Below are 19,659 nucleotides of genomic sequence, written 5' to 3'. Positions count from 1 at the left end.
CTTTACATTTTAGGTACTGAATATAGACTTCAGTATTTACATAAAACACAAAGTTAATTTAAGTAGAACTATTCATTTTTTAGGCAGTCTGCCAGTATACACGAGGGGGCTCAAGGTGAGAACCATAGAGATCTTATTAAATTAATAATTGTTCTAATTCTATGGTGAGAACGGTGTCCTATGTGTTATACCAAACCCACCAAAGCTGCGGAGTGTGCACGCGGTGAGTGGTGAGCTCCATAAGTGCCTCAAGGACTATAGAGAGTTTGAGCAATCAACAGAGGTGTACCCTACTTTGTATCAGCGCAATAAATACTCTAGCAAATATAGAGTAATGAAAGCTTGTACCCTGTTCCGGGCGAAATGACATTGGTAATACGGTGGAACGTTTCATCTGGGCGTATCCAGACGGATGCTCAATGACAATCATGACAATAAGAAAAGGTAAATATGCGCATTGATTGAACATTTCTTCAGTTACAGCAATCTTTATTCAGACTTAGGTCCACAGTGTTTGATTTCTTTCAGTTGAAATGAAAAAATATAGGCTACATTGAGAAATGAATGATGAAGGAATTTCACCGACTATAAAGAGATCGGCCTATAAATAGATATAAAATAATATATTGACGTTGTTTTTCTTCTAATTTAAGTAGCACAAAAAGTAACAATACATTATTATTATTATTGTTATTGCATAATTATTGGAGTAATGATTAGTGTTATTAAAAATATATACAATATTGTCGAAATTCATAAGTGACTATATTTTAAGTTGATTTCTTGGTTAAAATGCTATCTGTTTGGTGTTAAATAGCCTATAGCTTTAAGAGATATAGCGGGATGCATTCTGCTGCTCGAATTTCTTTCTGTTGAAGATTTTGGAGACCTGACTGAAACCCATATGGCTTGGCTTTGCTTTTCATTAATGCGGTGGGATTTAGACCCATACATCTTTCATAGAATTATAAATTATGCGTCATCAGTTGAATGACGTTAAAATCTTGTATAATTACACCAAGTTTGGGTTTAAATTTGCGTTAATGCCGTGTTTTATTTTCCTTAAATTCTTAGTCTATGGCATGAAGAGAATACGATACTGCTCACTTCTATTGCAAGGATCATTTAGGTAAATCAATGAGAACGCAGCTCAGGTATAAACAGTGATGCATAATAATAGACTAATAATAATAGGCTAGTAATAATAATACTACTAACAATAATAACAAGAATAATAATAAGTCTAAGTATAGCCGATAAATGTTTTCAGCCTATAGGCCTACATGGTTTACCATTATCATTAGGCATATTATTAATCTCAATGCATAAGTATGATTAAACATAGCATATATAATTAGATATTATTTACCTTTCCTGTTAAGCTAAACGTTACTGAATCATTGCTAAAATAAATTACACTTCACCAATATAATGTAAGGTTAGACCTATATGCTGAAAGACAAATTATTATCAGATGTGTAACGAAAATGAATAGGCATAACTGCAGGAGAACCTTTCTTTTAATATGGGAAAGAATCGTTTCTGTTGTGAAAATGCAATGCTCCAGACCAAAACTAGCCTATAGGCCTATTTCTTTTTTTTTAATACACCTCCTTCAGTAGACTCCTATTAGGCATATTTTGAAAATGAACCCATATTGCTTATAGTCCTTTCTATAATGTAGTAGTGTAGCCCAATTCATATTGTCTTATGATTATTTTTAGCAAAAAAAACATTGGACCTAGGCTGACTTAAGCCTTCACAAATTATAATACTGCCTCAATCATCAACTAACCGACCATTAACTAATGTGTAATTAGATTCTGTCAGTAATGAATAGCCTACATATGGGGATATTCTGATTGGTTAAGTCCCCGGCAGAACGACGTGATGCTAGCGGAGACAGACGGACAGCTGGACGTGGGCAGAGGTTGCCTGATGCTCACTTCTCCCCATCACTTGCATTTATTTTGAAAATATGTAAACTCAACGAAAACACAATGTGTGTGTGTCATGTTGTATAGTCTGCCCATGATAAAATTGAACAGATGATTCGTTGAATTGAGGTTGTCGTGTCTCAATAAATTTACCAGTTCGGGAAAATTCAGATAATTTTGAGAACAAAACAAAATAGCTATTAGGCTTTATTCAATATTAAGCCAACATATGACAGTCAATGTCGAGATCAAGATGGAGTCTATACTAACAAAACTATAAACTGATGGCAAATAGTTTGTCACAACTTGTAAGAACTTCACAATTTGTATATTAGGTAATGGTATATGATTTTTGAAGAACACAACTTAAATGTTTATATATTTTGCATTACTCAATTGTTTGTTTTTGTTGTGATATAAGTATTTTAGCAAACAATATAGATCTTTAAAATATGTATAGCTCCATTTACTAATTTGAGAGTGTTAGATTTCCCCAGCTCTGTCCACCACCTGAACAATAAAAGGATCTTTATTACAGATTGGGCTGTTAATATAGTTTATGGAGAAATTCAGGACACCATGATTGCTTTAAAAACACTTTAATTCTAACACTTAGAACATTCACACCTGAATAAAAACAGGTGCACAGAAGACAATAGAAATATATTTCCTATATTGTTGCCCATTCGTTTTGTCTTTGAACTCCACAAACTCATTGAAATATTACAGTTAAGACATCAATTCAGATTCAAAACATAATTCACTCTATCAATCAGCTTTAGCCTATTGGACACAGCTTTGAATGTATATTGTGTCCAACTCTTGTGAAGGATAACACACTCAAGCATAGCCTAAATACATTAAATGACAATGTAGCACTTTAGCCAATGCATTACATTCATACAGTAGAGCATAAATATATGTATATTGGCTGTATCGTCGCTCTTTCAGGGTGATTATGTAAGAACAACCTCAATGTCCTCATAAGCACCCTGAAATGTACTCATGTCCTCACAATGCACTTTGTACATTTACCACAGAATGGACCTGCAATTGGCGAGACCTCTGAAACCTGTTTCAATTGGCATGATTGTATCTAGGTAACCATAAGAGCACAACTTGTTTCTTTTTTCTTGATCTACATCACTATTAAAATAAAGTACAAAGAAACCAACAAACAAATTAAATAAACAAACGGAAACTGCACTGAAGGCTACCAGTTGGCGACCACTGAGCTGTACTGACATCATTATCATTATGGCTGTGAAGGTAGCCACTACTGGAGTAAGTGGGGGAGGGGGGATCACAACGATGGATGTTTTCATCATAGACTTAAGTGTGTGTTCTACAAGCCCTCCATCTCCTTCTGTTGCACACACACACACACACACACACACACACACACACACGTAATCTCCACCCCTCCCATCTCCTGTACACCTACATGCACACTTCCCATTTCAGTCTATATGCGAGGGTCACCAGACTTGGCGCTATAGGGAGAGGTTCACCCATCCTCCTCATCACTGTCCCTCATGGTGATGCCTTGGAGACCGTCGCCAGCCTTGACCGCCATGGTGGCCTCCTCTACGGTGAGGCGGTTGTAGACGGTCTCATAGCTCTTGTTGTTCAGGGTTCCATCCAGGACTCCTTGGAGCCGGAAGTCTCGGTAGGTCTTCTGTGGGTGAAACCAAACAGAAAAACACAGAACATGGAGGTGTCTCTCAATGGGAAACCGAGACTGAGTGTGAATGGTCAGAACAGAATAGACTGTCAGGTTTGAATGGTGGAACAATAGCCTGTTGTGTGCTGAATAGTGGAACTGAACAGATTTGGACAAAGGCAAGACTCAAGGCCACTGTGGTCTTCTTCAATAGGTCCATCCAAATTGGGCTCCAATGTCTGAGTGTACTCAATCTAGGTGCCAACTGTTCATATTTAAAATGTAAATATACTTTTTTTGACCAGGGAGTCATACTGAGACCAAGGTCTTTTTTTTTTTTTACAGATGAGCCGTGAATTACACAAAATATACACATCAAAATATAAATCCAAAATGCAAGCAGAAAGAAAAACAGGATCATAAAGAACAAACACATTCATCAGTAATAAGGTCCTCAATCAGCTTTCTGAAACATCACATTTAACAACAATTTGAAGATCGTTCCACAAATTCAGTGCAATTTAAAAAAAAATCTGATTTAACTAACTCAGTAGAGACCAGTTATCCATCCCTGAGACCAGGTGTGGTAACTCATATCTCTAAAGGTTAGTAATGACAGGTACAGTGGGAGTTTTGTAAAAGGGCTTTATACTTTGCATTCGGGAAAGTATTCAGTAACAAAATGTGGAAAAAGTCAAGGGGACTGAATACCTCCGAATGCACTGTAATTGAAAACATAGCAATGTATCAACCTACGTGATATCAAAGAGGGCCAACCAACTTTCTGGTAGAGAATGCAGTGGGGGGGGGGGGGGGGTACTCAGTTGGGGTCTCTACTTACTGCTCAGAGTAGGATACACAATCCCATCCAATTGGCAACAGATTTTCTTGTGAATATTAAAAAATCTGCATAAACCAAAAAAATCTCATTTTCCCACCATTGGTGTTTCCACCAAACAGAGTCAGTGCGTGATGATGCACCGGGAAAACCCTGCTCTAGCCAACAGCTCACAGATATGGTGCGGGTAGGCTGTGCAGGTAGGCTAGTCTATCAAATTTGATTATTATGGAAATAATATTTTTATTTGTCAAACGGCAGTCAAGGATCAATCATATCACCAAAAATAAGAACCTCGATACTTACTAGAAAGGAGCATGAAGCTCATCACCGTGCACTTTCACCCCCCTGTGAAGTTCATCAGAACTTCATCTTCAGTCTAATAGACTGCATGGTTTCTCAAGTCAGTGGGAGGACCACACACCATATCATCATGTGACTCCAAGTTACCTTCCATTCTATCGTTATTATATCAATATTTAGAAAACAATATTTCCACCACCATTTCTGGCATAATTCATTTTACCGACACAAAAAGATACCACCATGTGGAATGAACAAATGATCTGTCTGCATTTATAACATTGTACTGAAACTTCCTGGTTTCCATCACAGCTGTTGTTATTTAAGTTAGTCTAGCCAGCTATCTAAACTTGTAGTAATCCTGGCCCGAATACCAACCGGGCACACATGGCCCCTATTGATTTTGTTAGTCACTCTCACTCAGATATCATTAACGTGACATAATTCATGGCAAAATGTTTAGAATTGCAGGTAATTCGTTTTAAAACTTCAAAAATGACTCTCCACCCCATGGCAAAATGATTAGAACTGCTTAAACTTACTTTAATAAAACTGCAACATGTTCTCTACACTCCATGGCAGAATGTGTAGAGTTGCAGGAAATTAACTTTCTTTCTGCGCTCAAAAGGGGGGCGACTAAAGTGTTTTGCCCGCTTAAGGTCCCCAAAAGGCTAGGGCCGGCCCTGAATCAGTTACCCATCCAAGGCAGGGCCCCTTAGTTACCTACGTGGGACCCCTACCTACTTTCCTCCCCCATCTGATTATTAGCAGAGTGGCAGTACTCTGTCTACACTCATTGAGAGCGGGCTCCTGAGTCCTCCTGTGGTTGGAGGTTGCAGTCAAATATATATATTTTTTATACTACTTATTTAATACACTGAGTGTATAAAAGATTAGGAACCTCTGCTCTTTTCATGACATAAACAGACCAGGTGAAAGCTATGAAACCATTATTGATGTCACTTGTTAAATCCACTTAAAATCAGTGTAGATTAAGGGAAGGAGACAGTTTAAAGAAGGATTTGTAAGCCTTGAGACATGGAATGTGTATGTGTGCCATTCAGAGGGTGAATGGGCAAGACAAAAGATTTAAGTGCCATTGAACGGGGTATAGTAGTAGATGCCAGGCACACCGGTTGGTGTCAAGAACTGCAACTTTTCACGCTATACAGTTTCCCGTGTGTATCAATAATGGTCCACCACCCAAATGACATCCAGCCAACTTGACACAACTGTGGGAAGCATTGGAGTCAACATTGGCCAGCATCCCTGTGGAATGCTTTTGACACCTTGTAGAGTCCATGCTCTGAAGAATTTAGGCTATTCTGAGGGCAAAAGGAGGTGCAACTCAATATTAGGAAGGTGTTCCTAATGTTTTGTACACTCAGTGTACCTACAGTATATATTTGCTTATCTATTTATTTTAGGACCCCCTAGGCTTCAGCCCATTTAAGCCTCTGCATTAATCTGGCGCTGACTAGACTAAATGTTCAAAATCAGATATATAAAAAATAAGCAAAAAAATAAACATTATTGTGAATGTTGACAGTGTACACTCACACCACAACAATGCGCGTTACCTTGACAATCTTGATGAGTGTTTTCAGCTGGTACATGTGGAGCTGAAGGTCCAGTCTGTCTGTCAGCCACGCACACACCCCCTTCATGGAGCTGGTGTACCATTGCTGTGTACAAACACACACAAAAATAATCAGCATATACATCTATTTGAACTGAGGTACACAGTAGATAAAGCAACATGTCAAGGTACAATAATTCTATACGCTACATCTGTCATAGGCAAATATGTGGTTGTAAGAATGAACCATGAAGTAACAGAAGATATAAGTAACAATGCTATGTTAGCGAATGTAATTTAGGTAAGCTAGATGGCTAGGGATACACTAACGGTTGTCTGGAATGTGTTAAGTGTTGTTATTACAACAGGAAATAGCAGTGGCGCAACCTTGGTTTTATAAGTGGGTGGGACATAATATATATATATATTTATATATATACAGTACCAGTYAAAAGTTTGGACACGCCAACTCATTCAAGGGTTTTTCTTTATCTTTTACAATTTTCTACATTGTAGAGTAATAGTGAAGACATCAAAACTATGAAACAACACATATGGAATCATGTAGTAACCAAAAAGTGTTATATATATTTTATACAGTGGCAAGAAAAAGTATGTGAACCCATTGGAATTACCTGGATTTTTGCATAAATTGGTCATCAAATTGATCTGATCTTCCTCTAAGACACAACAATAGACAAACAGAGTGTGCTTAAACATTCACAGTGTAGGTTGGAAAAAGTATGTGAACCCCTAGGCTAATGACTTCTCCAAAAGCTAATTGGAGTCAGCTAACTGGGGTCCAATCAATGATACAAGATTGGAGATGTTGGTTAGAGCTGCCTTGTCCTATAAAAAACTCACAAAATTTGAGTTTACTATTCACAAGAAGCATTGCCTGATGTGAACCATGCCTCGGACAAAAGCGATCTCAGAAGACCTAAGATCAATAATTATTGACTTGCATAAAGCTGGAAAGGGTTACGAAAGTATCTCTAAAAGCCTTGATGTTCATCAGTCCACGGTAAGACAAATTGTCCATAAATGGAGAAAGTTCAGCACTGTTGCTACTCTCCCTAAGAGTGGCGGTCCTGCAAAGATGACTGTAAGAGCACAGTGCAGAATGCTCAATGAAGTTAAAAAGAATCCCAGAGTGTCAGCTGAAGATTTACAGAAATCTCTGGAACATGCTAACATTGTTGAAGAGTACGATATGTAAAACACTTAAGAATGGTGTTCATGGGAGGACACCACAGAAGAAGCCACTGCTGTCTAAAAAAAACATTGCTGCACATCTGAAGTTTGCAAAAGTGCACCTGGATGTTCCACCGTGCTACTGGAAAAATATTCTGTAGACAGATGAAAGTACAGTTGAGCTGTTTGGAAGGAACACACAACACTATGTGTGGAGAAAAAAAAGGCACAGCAYACCAACATCAAAATGTCATCCAAACTGGAAAGTATGGTTGAGGGAGCATCATGGTTTGGGGCTGCTTTGCTGCCTCAGGGCCTGGACAGCTTGCAAAAATGAATTCCCAAGTTTATAAAGACATTTTGCAGGAGAATGTTAGGCTATCTGTCAGCCAACTGAAGCTCAGCAGAAGTTGGGTGATGCAACAGGACAATGACCCAAAACACAGAAGTAAATCAACAACAGAATGGCTTTAACAGAAGAAAATACGACTTCTGGAGTGGCCCAGTCAGAGTCCTGACCTCAACCCGATTGAGATGCTGTGGCATGACCTCAAGAAAGCAGTTCACACCAGACATCCTAAGAATATTGCTGATCTGAAGCAGTTTTGTAAAGAGGAATGGTCTGAAATTTCTCCTGACTACAGAAAACAATTGGTTGAGGTTATTGCTGCCAGAGGGTCAACCAGTTATTAAATCCAAGGGTTCAAATACTTTTTCCACCCTAAACTGTGAATGTTGACAAGGTGTGCTCAATAAAGACATGAAAACGTATTATTAGTTTCAGCAGACTGTGTTCGTCTATTGGTGTGACCTAGATGAAGATCAGATAACATTTTATGACCAATTTATGCAGAAATCCAGGTATTAACAAAAGGGTTCACATCCTATACTATCTATACAGCTGTACTATCTATACGCCTATACTATCTACTGTAAAAACCTATACTATCTACACAATCTATACACCTATGTTATCTATATGCTATACTATCTACACCTTTAAAATCTATACACCTATACTATCTATACCCATACTAGCTATACACCTATACTATCTATGTGCCATACTATCTATACACCTATACTATCTACTGTAAACACCTATACCATCTATACGCCTATACTATCTACTGTAAAAACCTATACTATCTACACACCTATACTATCTAATGTAAACAACTATAATAGCTATACTATCTACTGTAAACACCTATACTATCTATACACCTACACTATCTAACGTATACACCAATGCTAACCATATACCTATACAATCTACTGTATACAACTATACTATCCATACACCTATACAATCTACTGTATACAACTATACTATCCATACACCTATACTATCTAAACACCTATATTATCTATTTTATACACCTATACTAACTATATACCTATACTATCTACAGTAAACACCTATACTATCTACTGTAAACACCTATACTATCTACACACTAACTACTGTAAACACCTATACTATCCATCTATACACCTAAATGATCTACTGTATAAACCTATACTAACTATTTACCTATACTATCTACTGTAAACATATATATCATCTATACACCTACACTATCTATACGCCTATACTATATATACACCTATATTATCTACTGTATACGCCAGTACTAACTATTTACCTATACTATCTACTGTAAACATATATATCATCTATACACCTACACTATCTATACGCCTATACTATCTATACACCTATATTATCTACTGTATACACCAGTACTAACTGAACTCAGGAAAAAAAAAATCCCCTTTTCAGGACCCTGTCTTTCTAAGATAATAACTTCACAGATCTTCATTGTAAAGGGTTTAAACACTGTTTCCCATTAAACAATTAATGAACATGCACCTGTGGAACGGTCGTTAAGACATTAACAGCTTACAGACGGTAGGCAATTAAGGTCACAGGTATGAAAACTTAGGACACTAAAGAGGCCTTTCTACGGACTCTGAAAAACACCAAAAGAAAGATGCCCAGGCTCCCTGCTCATCTGCGTGAACGTGCCTTAGGCATGCTGCAAGGAGGCATGAGGACTGCAGATGTGGCCAGGGCAATAAATTGCAATGTCCGTACTGTGAGACGCCTAAGAGAGCACTACAGGGAGACAGGATGGATAGCTGTTCGTCCTCGCAGTGGCAGACCACGTGTAACAACACCTGCACATGATCGGTACATCCGAACATCACACCTGCGATATATTATCTACTGTAAACACTTATACTATCTATACACCTATATTATCTACTGTAAACACCTTTACCATCTACACACCTATACTATCTACACAGCTATACTATCTATACACCTATACTACCTACTGTATACACCTGTACTCTCTATACACCTATACTCTCTATATACCTATACACCTATAAAATCTACTGTATACACCTATACTATCTATACACCTATACCAATAATATCTACTGTAAACACCTACACTACCTACACACCTATACTATCGATACAGCTATACTATCTATATGCTTTTATCTACTGTATACACCTTTACCTATACTAACTACTGTAAACACCTATACACCTATACTATCTACTGTATACACCTATACTATCTACTGTATACACCTATACTATCTACACGCCTAAACTATCTACACCTATACACCTGTACTATATATACACACACCTTTCTTCAAAGGCCCATTTTTCAAGCCAAAACTTCAAGCTGGATGGGTTCCGCTGGTTGACGGCAATCTTTAAGTCATACCACAGATTCTCAATTGGATTGAGGTCTGAGCTTTGACTAGGCCATTCCAAGACATTTAAATGTTTCCCATTAAACCACTCGAGTGTTGCTTTAGCAGTATGCTTAGGGTCATTGCCCTGCTGGAAGGTGAACCTCCGTCCCAGTCTCAAATCTCTTGAAGACTGAAACAGGTTTCCGTCAAAAATGTCTCTGTATTTTGTGCCATCCATCATTCCTTCAATTCTGACCAATTTCCCTGTCCCTGCCAATGAAAAACATCCCCACAGCATGATGCTGCCACACGATGCTTTACTGTGGCGATGGTGTTCTTGGGGTGATGAGAGGTGTTGGGTTTGCGCCAGACATGTTTTCCTTGATGGCCAAAAAGCTACATTTTAGTCTCATYYRACCAGAGTACCTTCTTCCATATGTTTGGAGAGTCTCCCACATGCCTTTTGGCAAACACCAAACGTGTTTGCTTATTTATTTCAGAAAAGCAATGGCCTTTTTTCTGGACACTCTTCCGTAAAGCCCAGCTCTGTGGATTGTATGGCTTAAAGTGGTCCTACGGACAGATACTCCAATCTCCACTATGGAGCTTTGCAGCTCCTTCAGGGTTATCTTTGGTCTCTTTGTTGCCTCTCTGAATAATGCCCTTCTTGCCTGGTCTGTGAGTTTTGGTGGGCGGCCCTCTCTTGGCAGGTTTGTTCTGGTGCCATATTCTTTCCATTTTTTAATAATGGATTTAATGGTGCTCCGTGGGATGTTCAAAGTTTAGGATATTTTTTTACAACCCAACCCTGATCTGTACAGCTCCACAACTTTGTCCCTGACCTGTTTGGCGAACTCCTTGGTCTTCATGGTGGAGCTTGCTTGGTGGTGCCCCTTGCTTAGTGGTGTTGCAGACTCTGGGGCCTTATAGAACAGGTGTATATATACTGAGATCATGTGACACTTAAATAAAGTCCATCTGTGTGAAATCTAACTAACTATGTGACTTCTGAAGGTAATTGGTCACACCAAATCTGATTTAGGGGCTTCATAGCAAAATACATATGCACGCACCACTTTTCCGTTTTGTACAATTTTTTTAAATTTTTTATTTCACTTCACCAATTCGGACTATTTTGTGCATGTCCATTACATGAAATCCAAATAAAAATCAATTTAAATTACAGGTTGTAATGCAACAAAATAGGAAAAATGCCAAGGGGGTGAATACTTTTGCAAGGCCTATACGCCTTACTAATCTACGTGTAAACACCCTATACTATCTACTTTATACACCTAGACTATACACCTGTACATCTTTAACCTACACTATCTACTGTATACACCTATTCTATCTACTGCATTAACCTTTACTATCCATAACATATACTAACTATACACCATCTACGATGTTATCTACAGTGCCTTCAGAAAGTATTCATACCCCGTGACTTATCCACATTTTGTGTTACAGACTGAATTCAAAATTGATTTAATACATTTTTTCCTCTCACCCATCGACACACAATACCCCATAACGACAAAGTGAAAACACGTTTTTAGAGATTTTCGCAAATGTATTGAAAATGAAATACAGAAATTACCTCATTTACAGAATATTCACACCACGGAATAAATACTTCTTTAGAATCACCTTCGCAGAGATCACAATTGTGAATCTTTCTGGGTAAGTCTCTGAGTGCTTTGCACACCTGGATTGTACAAATTATTATTCTAGTCGTTTCAAATTGGTTGTTGATCATTGACAACCATTTTCATGTCTTGCCATAATTATCAAGCAGATTTAAGTCGAAACTGTAACTCGCCACTCAACACATCACTTCTTCTGGTAACTACCTCCAGTGATTATTTTGCCTGTGTTTTAAGTTATTGTCCTGCTGAAAGGTGAATAATCTCCCAGTGTCTGGAGGAAATCAGACGGAACCAGGTATTTCCTCTAGTATTTTGTCTGTGCTTGGCTCCATTTAGTGTTTTTTTTATCCTGAAAAAAAACTCCCCATTCCTAACGATTACAAAGCATACTATAACATGATGCAGCCACTACCATGCTTAAGAATATGGAGAGCGGTTCTCAGTAATATATTGGATTTGCCCCAAACATAACACAACGCTTTGTATTCAGGACAAAAAGTTAATTGCTTTGTATTTCGGTGCAGGCTCCTTCTTTTCACATTGTCATTAGGTTCGTATTGTGAGTAACTTACAATTTTTTTGATCCATTCTCAGTTTCTCCTATCACAAGGAATTAAACTCTGAACTCTGTTTTAAAGTCACCATTGGCCTCATGGTGAAATTCCCGAGCAGTTTCCTTCCTCTGCGGCAACTGAGTGAGGAAGAACGCCTGTATCTTTAGTGGACTGGGTGTATTGATACACCATCCATAATGAAATAACTCACCCATGGCAAAGAATTCAATGTTTCCTTTTTTTGTTGTTGTTGCTATCTTCCAATAGGTGCCCTTCTTTGCGAGGCATTGAAAACCTCCTGGTCTATGTTGTTGAATCTGGTATGAAATTCAATGCTCGGACCGAGGAAACTTAAAAGATATTGTATGTGTTAAACACTATTGCAAACTTATGTGACTTGTTAAGAACATTTTTACTCCCTGAACTTACTTAGGCTTAACATAACAAAGTGGTTTGAATACTTATGACTCAAGACAATTCAGCTTTTAATTTTTAATTAATTTGTAAAAAAACTGAAAAACATATTTGCACTTTGGACATATGGGTTATAGTGTGTGTAGGCCAGTGACACAAAAATCACAATTGAATCCATTTATATTCAGGCTCTTGCAACAACACAATTGGAAAAGGTCAAGGGGTGTGAATACCTTCTGAAGCCACTGTATACTACACCAGTATAATATACCAGAGACTTAATTGAATTTAACCTTGTATGAGATTATTTGCATAAATTTAGAATAGCAAGAATGAACATTCTGTCATTCTGTGTGGCCAGGGAGAGAGTGTAGAGGCCTTGTAATATAACTACAAAGACATTTACAAACACATTGTTATGTATTCTGATTTCAAAGCAAGGGACGTGAACCTCATCTGACTCACACATTCAGGTGTTCTTCAGTAGCCGTTTTTTTAATGTATGATGGCTTATTTTGCACACTGTTATCCTTTGAATCCATATCACCTTGTGTGAAAATATGAATCTTCTATACAAAGTGGCTGAGGGCAATGTTCTGAAGTGTCTTTAAAAATGTGATTGAAAGCGGATTTAAAGAAATATAAGCAATAAACAAATTTGAATAAGATGACAAACCATCGTAGTGTGGATCCACCAACAGAATTAAACATGCATCAAACTCATCCCATAGGCATTTTATAATTCAAATCACACTTCTACAGGTAAAGTAGTTTATTGATCCCAAACATGAAAATTGATTGATCACCACAAGCATCAGCAGAGATTACAAAAGACAAGACAAGCGTCAATAAAACAAATAAAAAACTGTTCTTGACATATTATTGGCAAGAACAGCTCAGATAAGCAAAGAGAAACTACAGTCCATCATTACTTTAAGGGCAGTCAATATGAATATTTCAAGACTTTCAAAGTTCTTCAACTGCATTCGAAAACAACTATGATGGCAAGATTTGCTGTTATCAATCGAAGGAATGAGCGTTACACCGAGGCCTGTACTCTGGAGCGGAATCGATTGGAGGTGGACCGTCCGTCATGGTCTGGGCGCGGTTGTCACAGCATCATCGGACTGAGCTTGTTGTCACTGCAGGCAATCTCAACGCAGGTGTTACAGGGAAGACATCCTCCTCCCTCGTGGTACCCTTCCTGCAGGCTCATCCAGACATGACCTTCAGCATGACAATGCCCACCAGCCATACTGCTCGTTCTGTGGTGTTGATTTCCTGCAAGACAGGAATGTTCAGTGTTCTGCCATGGCCAGCGAAGAGCCCGATCTCAATCACATGAGCAAGTCTGGACCTGTTGGATCAGGAAGGTGGAGGGCAAGTGCCATTCCTCCCAAAATGTCGGGACCTTGCAGGTGCCTTGGTGGAAGAGTGGGGTAACATCTCACACAAGAACTGGTAAATCTTGGTGCTGTTCCATGAGGAGATGCACTGCATTATTTTAATGCCAGCTGGTGCCACACCAGATACTGACTGTACTTTTGATTTTGACCATCCTTTGTTCAGGACACATATTTCTATTTCCGTCAGTCACATGTCTGTGATCTCTTGTTCAGTTTATGTCTCAGTTGTTATCTTGTTATGTTCATACAAATATTTACATATGTTAAGTTTGCTGAAAATAGACACAGTGAGAGGATGTTTCTTTTTTTGCTGGGTTTGTAGTACAGCTGTATAATTAGTATAGGTATATAGATTATATAGGTGTATACATAATAGTCTAGGGTATACAGTAGATAGATTAGGTGTATACAGTAAATAATACAGCGTGATATACAGTAGATCGTATAGGTGTAATACAGTAGATCGTATGGTGTATACAGGAGATCGTATAGGTGTATACAGTTAGATCGTTAAGGTGTATACAGTAGATCGATATAGGTGTATAGAGTAGTCAAGGCTGTATATAATGTAGATGGTATAGGTGTATTACAGTAGATAAGCTGTATACGTGGATGGATAGGTGTATAGTAGTATAGGTGTATACAGTAGATAGTATGCAGATAGATAGAGTCTAGATTACACAGTGTATAGTTAGCACAGGTGTAATTAGCAGCATTGGAGTATAAGTAGCTATAGGTGTATAGTTTAGCATAGGTGATAGTTAGCATAGTTTCATAGTTAGTATAGAATGTTTACAATAGATAGCCATAGGTGTGTAGATAGTATAGGTGTACCTATTAGATAGTAGATAGTATAGGTGTATAGATAATACAGGTGTATAGTTAGTACAAGTGTTATAGTTAGAAACAGAGGTATAGTTAGTATAGTGTATAGTTTGTAAGATGTTTACAGTAGATAGTATATGTGTATAGGTGTAACTAGTAGATAGTATAGGGTATAGATAATACAGGTTATACAGTAATAAGGCTGTATACAGTAGGATGTATAGGTGTATAGATGTTTACAGTAGATCGTATGTGTGTGTAGATAGTATTATGGTATACAGTAGATACTACAGCGGTATAGATAGTACAGGTGGATAGTTAGTACGGTGTATAGTTAATACAGGTGTATAGTTAGTACAGGTGTATAGTTAGTAGTGTTAGCATAGGTGGTATAGTAGTATAGATGTTTACAGTAGATAGTAGATAGTATAGGTGTATACAGTAGATAGTATAGGTGTGTAGATAGTATAGGTGTGTAGATAGTATAGGTGTATAGTTAGTATAGATGTTTACAGTAGATAGTATATCTACAAACCTATACTATATCTACAAACCTATACTATCTACTGTAAACATCTATAGTATCTATACACCTATACAATCTATATACCTATACTATCTATTGTATACACCTATACTATTTATCAGAGGTGGGACCAAGTCATTGTTTTACAAGTCACAAGTAAGTCTCAAGTCTTGGCGCTCAAGTCCCAAGTCAAGACAGGCAAGTCCGAGTCAAGTCTCAAGTCAAGACCGTCAAGTATCCAGACAAGTCTCAAGTCCTAAACAAGTCATAATGTACTCTTCACCAAATGTCATACCATTTCCTATTTTTAACAAGAGTAATAGTATACTACATTTATGCAAATCATGAATGCTTTTTAAAAATCTATATATTTATTACTTTCCAAACAAACATTATATTTCCATGGAAATACATGGGTAGCCATGAGAAAGACCCCGCCCCCCCAATAGTGATTGACTATCGAGGATCGCTATGTTGCGCCATCGGGCGATGTAGGCTTGTACACAATTGCCCAACCTTAACACACACACACACACACACACTCTGTGTATGGTTACAGTAGGCTAACGCTTGTCAATGGTTTTAGAAATAGCAGTAACATCAGGCAGGATTTAGGCTACCAACTGCCTAGCCAGTTGTAGCTCAATCTTGAGTGCAATGATCACGTTCCTGCACTGACTGACTGTGTGGATGCTCATTGATTTAACGTTACGTTACCCCACATGATATACTAGTAAAGTATAAATATATAGCTGTCGGTTATATTAGCCATGTTTTACCATTCATTGTGCAGCTTCAAATGTCGAACAAAGTTGGAAATCGTTGCGCCTCCGACTGTAATTTTCTTCCCGTATGTTTTGCAAGTTGCAATCCGTTTTTTGTTGATACAGCGTCGTCTTTATATCCGAAAATAATAATTTTGGGTATCATCTTTCCAAGGGCTCCATCTGAATTCACCTGCCGACGTTCCTCTGCACTGCCACGTACAACTTTTTCTCAGCTGGCACAATTTGACTGGCTGCTGTCCGATTCAAACTCTAATCCGTTAAATGAAGAGATGATGCGCTGCACACTTTTTTAATAGCATAATTTTTTATATTTGGGCTTGGGGAGGGTATCAAGTCAGTTCGAGTTAAAAGGCTCAAGTCCAAGTCAAGTCACAAGTCATTGGTGTTAAAGTCAAAGTCGAGTTGCAAGTCATCATATTTCTGACTCGAGAGTCCACACCTCTGATATCTATACACCTATACTATCTACCGTAAACATCTATACACTTATACTAACTACACACCCGCACTAAGTGTATAGATTGTATAGATGTTTACAGTATGTAGTATAGGTGTGTAGATAGTATAGGTGTATACAGTAGATAGTATAGGTGCATACAGTAGATAGTATAGGTGTATAGATACTATAGACGTTTACAGTTGATAGTATAGGTGTATAGATAGTATAGATGTTTACAGTAAATGCCATTGTTGTATAGATAGTACAGGTGTATAGATAGTACAGATGTATAGCTGCATAGACCGTACAGGTGTACAGTTATAGCGGTATTAATTAGAGAAAGGTAAAGAAGATTTTGTTCGGGCGCCAGGCAGGTATTAACCCTGCCGAAAGAAGGAAATAATAGAACAGCGAGAGTACCACTACCAGACCCACACACATCAGCAGAAGAGACTGCCTAGAGTGTAGCCTGTTGACCAGATAGCCAGCGGAGAGAAAAGAGAATACACACCCTATAGATCCCACATCACAGCACAGTCCTTCCACAATTCTTGGTAACCCCACCAAACATACCTCATATAACAATAATGGCAGAGCAAATAAACAGCAACTTCATACAATAATGAATGAAACCAGTCCTCACACAGAGGATTGGCAATAGTTTGTATTCTCTTCCTGGTGAGGAGTGCAGAGGGTATGAATGGGTGGTGTTCATATACACACTAGTCCAGCTCCAATGAAACTTCAATGTACTTAGGAAATAGAGTCGGTTGCAGTGTAAAGCACTGGAACATAGCAGGAAAAGAAAGAGAAAAATAACAAGAGAGGGCTTAGCTGTGGTCTGGAGGGTGCAGGTATCCGGTCTGACTGTCCGATGGTATGTTGGGTTGTAGTTGAACGCTTCGCAACAAATGTTGCTACTAATCCATTTGAGCCATAACCATCGCGGTCCCAAATGAGAACAACCACGTCGTTGAGCGATCACACCGAGGATTGATCCAAACACTATACAACCACATACGCTGAAGACAAACAAAAAACCTCTGCAGCATAGCACACAACAAAAACTGTCGCGCCAATCAATAGCTCCTCTCCAATAGAGCTTAACGAGCTCTTTTATCTCCTCCTTCCTACTGCTCATACTCTCTTAAAGTGGCAGCGCACTTAAGTGCAGGATTTCGCCACACTCCTCCCCCCATGAAAAAACAAAGCCTGTAGAAACAGAGAGGATGCAGGCTTTGACAAGTTAATGTTCCTGCTATCCAAAACCAGGGAAGTCCTCATCATCTGAGTCCTCCACAAAGAGTTCCTGCAGGTGTTGCTTTTGCCTGCGATCCAGCTCTTCTGCCGTAGGGTAGCAAGGCTTTAGGTCAACAACATGCACCGTCCTGACATCTTCCCCAGTGTCCTCCAAACAGACCAAGTAGTTCACTGGTCCCAACTGCTGCACTACACCATTCTTGATTCTTCTTCTTGTGGACTCGTAGTGAGCAGCCCGTGTACTGGCCAAAGCCCCTACATGCAAGCGACTGCTGCCCATCACTCGCTGCCCGATTCACAAGCAAGTCTGTCTGAAGGAAGACTCAACCCAGAGCTTTCGCTTTTCACATGATAAGTTTTTTTATTATCTTGCTTTCGGCATAGCGAGCTCCCAAATCTCCGGGGATATACAGTCGTATTTCGAAACATTCAAGAGGCAGGATGGAGAAGTACCAGCAGCTTCCCATTATCGGGTTTCAATTCCATTCTACATTGAGTGCACAGCATATATCCAATGCTTTATCGATGCTACCCCCTCACCCATGGGACTGTGGCCATCTCTAGGAGTTTCTCGTAAGACGTATCCGAGAGCTTAAAGAGGCTGGGTTTACTGGCCCAGCGCATTGTCGGCCTGTCTGATACTCGGCAGTCTTGTCAGCAGTGTGAAGTCTGCTCAGTCATATACATTATACTGAGTTTGCCTCTCGGCCAGCACTGCTGGACGAAAATGCCAGCCATGACCCGTGTGTTAAACCCACCCAAATGATACATTTGGGATATTGACCTCTCAGGCGCCTTTGCCTCGCTCCACGCCGGGGCCATCCCGAATGAATTTGTTTTAGTTGGTGGCCTAGTCGGGAACTATTTACCCCTGGGTGGAGTTGTTTCACTCCGCAAGCACTAGCATGCAGCCATTGCTGCTAATTCTGCGACGGGAGGGTTCTTTACCTAGATTCGGATTCCCAGACCAAATCCTCTCTGACCGGGTCCGCAGTCTATAGGAATATACAAGAGTTTGTACCTACTGGGGTGTAATTGCCGCTGCCACAGCCTACATCCTCACGACAACCTGACGAGAGGGTAAACCGTACCTGAAGGGGATGATTGCTTCATTCGTGGGGGATCAGCACACAAGGTGGGATCAACATCTTCCTGAATTTCGCTTTGCACTGAACTCTGCCGTGCAGGAACTTCTGGGTCACTCTCGCTGAACTCCCAACCTGGAAGCACCACTAAAAGGGTCCGATCGGACAGAGTCTTTGCACATTATATTTGTCTAACTGTTTTACCTGACTGCCAGCGTTTGATGCCCGAAGTCAAGCACACCCAACCTTGGCCTAGCGCAGAGTGGGGCCACAAGCCAAACGCAAGCCAAACACGACATGCTGAGAAACATATTGATAAACATGAGAACGGAACGTTGCTGTTTCCACCCCGGTCTCGGTGTTGGTGTACGTTCAACACTTCTGTGCAGAGCGCATCTAAAGACAGTTCACTTGCCAACGCTCATGCTCTCGAGATGGAAAGGCGCTGGCCCATACTCCCAGCTGTAGC

At 39.2% G+C, this 19,659-nt stretch overlaps 1 protein-coding gene across 1 annotated transcript in view; it reads right to left on the bottom strand.

Moving 5' to 3' along the window:
* Positions 1 to 2,520: 2,520 nt before the first annotated feature.
* The window catches only part of cadps2 (Ca++-dependent secretion activator 2), a 249,967-nt gene continuing 232,828 nt past the window's right edge, over positions 2,521 to 19,659 (bottom strand). Inside the window, exons 27-28 of the mRNA XM_070446338.1 lie at positions 6,322 to 6,426; positions 2,521 to 3,615 (exon numbers count right to left, since the gene is read on the bottom strand). Of these exons, the coding sequence (XP_070302439.1) occupies positions 3,445 to 3,615; positions 6,322 to 6,426 (276 nt within the window). The 3' untranslated portion in view covers positions 2,521 to 3,444. The remainder of the gene's footprint in view (positions 3,616 to 6,321; positions 6,427 to 19,659) is intronic.

Source organism: Salvelinus sp. IW2-2015, linkage group LG13 (genome assembly GCF_002910315.2).
Source record: "Salvelinus sp. IW2-2015 linkage group LG13, ASM291031v2, whole genome shotgun sequence".
NCBI lineage: Eukaryota > Metazoa > Chordata > Actinopteri > Salmoniformes > Salmonidae > Salvelinus > Salvelinus sp. IW2-2015.
The sequence above is the reverse complement of the archived record's forward strand: the minus strand, read 5'-3'. Positions and strand labels throughout refer to the sequence as shown.